Source organism: Serpula lacrymans (assembly GCF_000218685.1).
Source record: "Serpula lacrymans var. lacrymans S7.9 unplaced genomic scaffold SERLAscaffold_22, whole genome shotgun sequence".
Taxonomy (NCBI): domain Eukaryota; kingdom Fungi; phylum Basidiomycota; class Agaricomycetes; order Boletales; family Serpulaceae; genus Serpula; species Serpula lacrymans.
In genome coordinates this window covers 50985-55637 of record NW_006763311.1, presented here as the reverse complement: position 1 = coordinate 55637, position 4653 = coordinate 50985, and the positions used below count along the sequence as shown (strand labels likewise).

General features: G+C 40.4%; 1 protein-coding gene across 1 annotated transcript; it reads right to left on the bottom strand.

Annotated features, from left to right (window-relative positions):
* Positions 1-305: 305 nt before the first annotated feature.
* On the bottom strand, positions 306-1322 carry SERLADRAFT_444115 (uncharacterized protein; the record flags this gene model as incomplete). The annotated part of the gene is made up of 2 exons (XM_007324755.1): positions 306-614; positions 1002-1322. 2 exons carry the CDS (start codon positions 1320-1322, stop codon positions 306-308), a joined length of 630 nt encoding a protein of 209 aa, XP_007324817.1.
* Positions 1323-4653: the final 3331 nt, after the last annotated feature.

The window sequence follows — 4653 nt, the reverse complement described above, 5'->3', positions numbered from 1 at the left end:
GATGGCGCGTTCTTGTTCATAATTCCCTATGATCTCAAAACAGCATAAAATATCATCCACAATGAATAGTGTATCATCATTAATATTAAAATCTCCAGACAAGCCACTGCCACTAGCCTCCATATAATGCAAAGTTGTTTGGCTCCGTTGTCAACTCGGACATTGTCCACTTCTATCTTACGTTTTGCATGCTTGATTCTCAAGAACGACATTGGACGGTCGCCTGTTGGATCTTTCAATTTTCATGAAACTGGTAAGTCTTTTTATTTCTGCCTTATCAGAGACACTGGCTACTGGACTATCAATTAACATATCTCCACGCAGAGCAGAGCAGAGACTGCTGACCGAAATAATCCGACTTGATCAGCTGTTTTTGCAGCTTCTAATGCATCATGTAAGCTAGGATCTGTCACATTCAAGTCACTTTTCTGCAAATTAATGTAGTCGTCGTCATCATCATTATTGTCTGCACTATCTAATAGAGGATCCACTAATAAAGCTTCTTCCAACTCATCATTATCATCTTCCTGATTCCTGCTTATGAAAGGTAAACTATCCAAGATATTATTTTGCAATGATTCAGACATTCCATCTTGAGCATCCTTGCACTCATTCTAAATGTCCATATTTTTCATAATCTGCAGCAAATGAGGAGGAAACTCGACGTGGTCAAACACTTCTGTCCAAGTAGCAAAAGCTTCTTTGAGGTTAGTAAATTCTCGCCAAGGTTTAGAGAGCAAGAGCATTAACCTGCACCACAAGTTGTGCTCTTCTTCACTACAATTACATTTAGGTACTGAATCTATCAATAAAACAGGCACAACAGACGCAGACCTAAGTCTAACAAAATGAGTAGCATACTGCGGATGTAAATCATTCAACAATTTGGCATGTTCATTACTTCTCCTTCCGCGCCTTTGGTTACCGTGGCCATCAGCCTGGATTCCTTTCTCCATTGTCTTCAATATCTTCAACATCCGTAGAAATAGTGGAAAGCATACAATTTTGACGACCCACTCTGTAAACTCCCACAAATAAAGAGCACTAAATGATTCTTCCGCAGGTCTTAGTGTATAATCTGCTACCCCATCTAACATATTGACCTCATTATGCTTAACAGTCAAAATTGTTGAATTGAACTGTGGACTATCATCATCAAGGTCAACTACAGCGTCTTCCTCCGTATCAGTAGCGAGTGAATTGTGTCGAGCAATCAACAACTGCTGCTCATGTGCATGCAGAGCATCACTAAATTTGAATAACTTCAATGTCTCAAAAGTATGACTTGCATAAAAATCTCCTCCTCCTACAATATAACTCATTATCTGCTGATGTGACATTTCCTGTTTTCCCATATACGCATTCACGCACTTGGTAAGCAAATGTTGTTCCTGAGTTGAGCGCGAAGACATACTATCATTGCTATACTTTTTGTCATGTTGTTTGATGGCATACTCAAGGGCTCCTAATCCTACGTGAGTCTGCAAGTTTGTCTTAGTGATGTAATCTATAACATAATAGACCAATACTTTTGCAGCTTGACCAGAACCAATATATTTAATATCCATATTCCCTTGTAAAAGAAACAGAACTATGTTGGTGAAATTGTTAATACGTGGATGGAAGCAATGCAAAAGAATGGATTGAGTCTCATCATCTATCTCTGTCAAAGCACAAACTTCTCCATTTAACCGCATCCTACAATTATGCTCAGTGCGACGCTCTCCATTTTTTAAATGCTTGTAGCATGTTTTGGTATGCTTGTGCCAATTGCACTCAATGGCTAATCTTGTTACAAACAACCAAAATTCTTCAGCAAAAGAATCCTTATCCATGTCAATAGCTTGCGGTGGTATCTCTAAATGTGGATCTATCTCATTTTCATCTCTGACAGGTTTAACCACAGAAGATAGTGTTCTGCTCGGTATACATAACATTGTTCCTGGCAATTTGCAGGAGATAATGTCTTCCAGCCAAGAAAACATCTCCTGTTTGAAATCTTCTTCAATTGCCATTCAATCATGCAGCAATTGGGGACCAGGATTTCCTTCCAACCATAAGAGCATATGGCAATGAAGTGTCCCTCTCCCTTGGGCCTCCACCATACCGTAATACCCTTTGCATATGCCAAAGTAGCGACGCTCATTGTTCAGCTTAACAATAATTTCAAAGAATGCGGTGATCACACAGTCGAACACTTTTGCAGCAACAGCAGGATGTTCAGCAACATAATTAGCCCTTGCAAAAGAGCCCATTGATTGCCAAACATCAACCTGTATGTAACAACCAAGAGTTATTTGCTCTGGTGCACACAGGAACACACTATAAAGGTAATGATGGGGAGTGGTTACCCCTTAGGCTGCAGTGAGTTAGTTGTGCTAGACAACAGAAGGACTCGCTGAGGAGTCTCCTTGATCTATTAGGGTATATATACTACTACAGGTTTGTTTGTACATATGTACTATACAGTTGTAAGTAAGGTTTAAAGTCCGATGTTTAGCATGTGACCAATCACATGATGAGTCTAGACATTGGTCAGGTGATGAGTCACATGACCGGTCATGTGACTATGAAAAGTCGAAAATGTAATGTAAAGTAAATGGTCACATGACTGGTCATGTGACTTGGAAAAAGTAAAAGTAAAAGTACGAAAAAGTGAAGTGTAAGTAGGTACTGGTACGTCAATTGTCACACTGTATGCCACCAAAGACCGGAATCAAGTACATCATTAAATCATATGGATTAATAGTTACAAACAAAGCAGGAGTACTAAAACTCTTCATCATAGCTCAAATCTCATTCCTGCGACATATTTTGTAGCCCGCAGAACCTTTCACTTGGCTACTAACAACATTCAATTGATCGGCGGAGAACCTTCAAAGCCTTTTTCTCTTCCTCTGTTTCTCCTTGATATGTTGGATGTAACAACCAAGATTTACTCTGGCGCACACAGGAACACACTATAGAGAAAGATGATGATGGAGTGGTTACCCCTTAAGATGCAGAGAGTTAGTTGGTATACAACAGGAGGACTCGCTGAGTCTCCTGGATCTATTGGAGTTTATATACTACTACAGGGTTGTTTGTACATGTGTACTATACAGTTGATAGAAACAGTGGCTGATGATGTCATAGGGCCTAGCCCGCATGGCCAGCTCCACTTTGTGGGAGAGTTGTGTCCAAAATAAGAAGAAGGCAATGCGGCGCGAGAAAGGGGAAGTGCCACGTGACACCATGTGTGAAAGCTAAAGTATAAAGTTAAAGCGGAGAATAAAAGTAAAGAGAAGGTCCAAAAATTGTGTTATCGTAACATTGGATGTTCATGAAATTTCGCTGACAATGCGCCAAAATTAGGCCCAATTGAAAGGATATCAGCAACTATACTAAGATGCGAGTTAGACTTCACCCAAAAGGTAGTGGATGCACTAACTTCTTGTTTTTGAATTGTATTCCAACATATAAACACAAAGTTTGGATCTTTTTCAAAGGGAGAGTCCTCTTGCCTCAACAAAGCCTTCAATTGACTATGAAAAGATAATTTTTGCGCATCAGTTTGCATGGGATGATGAAAATCACCAATGCCCCATGGATCAAGATGAGGAAAGAGAAAAGACATAAGGCCTGGATCATCATCATGTACGAACTGACTGCCTGACCACGACATGATGAATTTATTATGGTCTAAAGCGAACGCAAGAGCGTGTACCTTCATAGCTTCCCGATTAGATGCAGAATGGTCACCGGCTGTAAACCCTACCGCTTCCATCAACAAGGCCCCATCACCAACATCCTCAATCAATTTGTCCCTCGTCGTGTAGTCTGCAGGGGCTTTATCATCCTCACGAGTAAACTGACTAATCTCTACTGCAGAAGGAATTGCCGCGTCCTTATCAGCATCATCATCGCTGAATAATGTATTCAAATTTGCCTTGCTGAACGACACGCCTCTCAATATATACCACGGATTATAAAGAAGAAGAAAATCTATCATAGTCACTAAGTGCAACTTCCTCACCAAAATCAGTTTGAGTTTCCTTAAAAGTTCTTTGTCAATCTTGGCATCATTGCTAACCAGCAAAGCACACATTGTATCACATATCTCTTCATAGTCTGGAGGAAGTACACTTCTTAACTGAAAAGTGTCTTGGGGCAACACTGAGACATTACCTTTTGAGTAGCTTTGCAACATTCCTTCCGGTCTTCCATACGACACACTCTCTGGCTTTCTAGAATACTTGTGACAAATCACCGAAGCTCTACAGTACGCCACTAATGTAATATCTAAAGGGGAAGACGCATCCAGCGTGTGGGCGAAATTCATAGGAAGGCGTAACTTGCCATAGTAAACGAAGTTGGCTAAAGCGAATTTCGGCTGCTTCCCTTGTCCCACCAATGCATGCTCACACAATTTACACATAACCAAATCTCCCAATGTCCATCTAAATGTCATACCCAACGTACTCAACAATGCATGGTCATATAACGCAAAATTGTAATCCTCAGGCAATGTATATGAAGGTAAATAAGGGTTTTGCAACAGTGACAATGAGAACGAAGACAACGTCACTTTGTGAAGCTCACGAACACCAAATGTCTGTGCCCAAACAGCGCAAGTACCTCGAGTAAGTGACCTTACTGTTACAATAACACAAT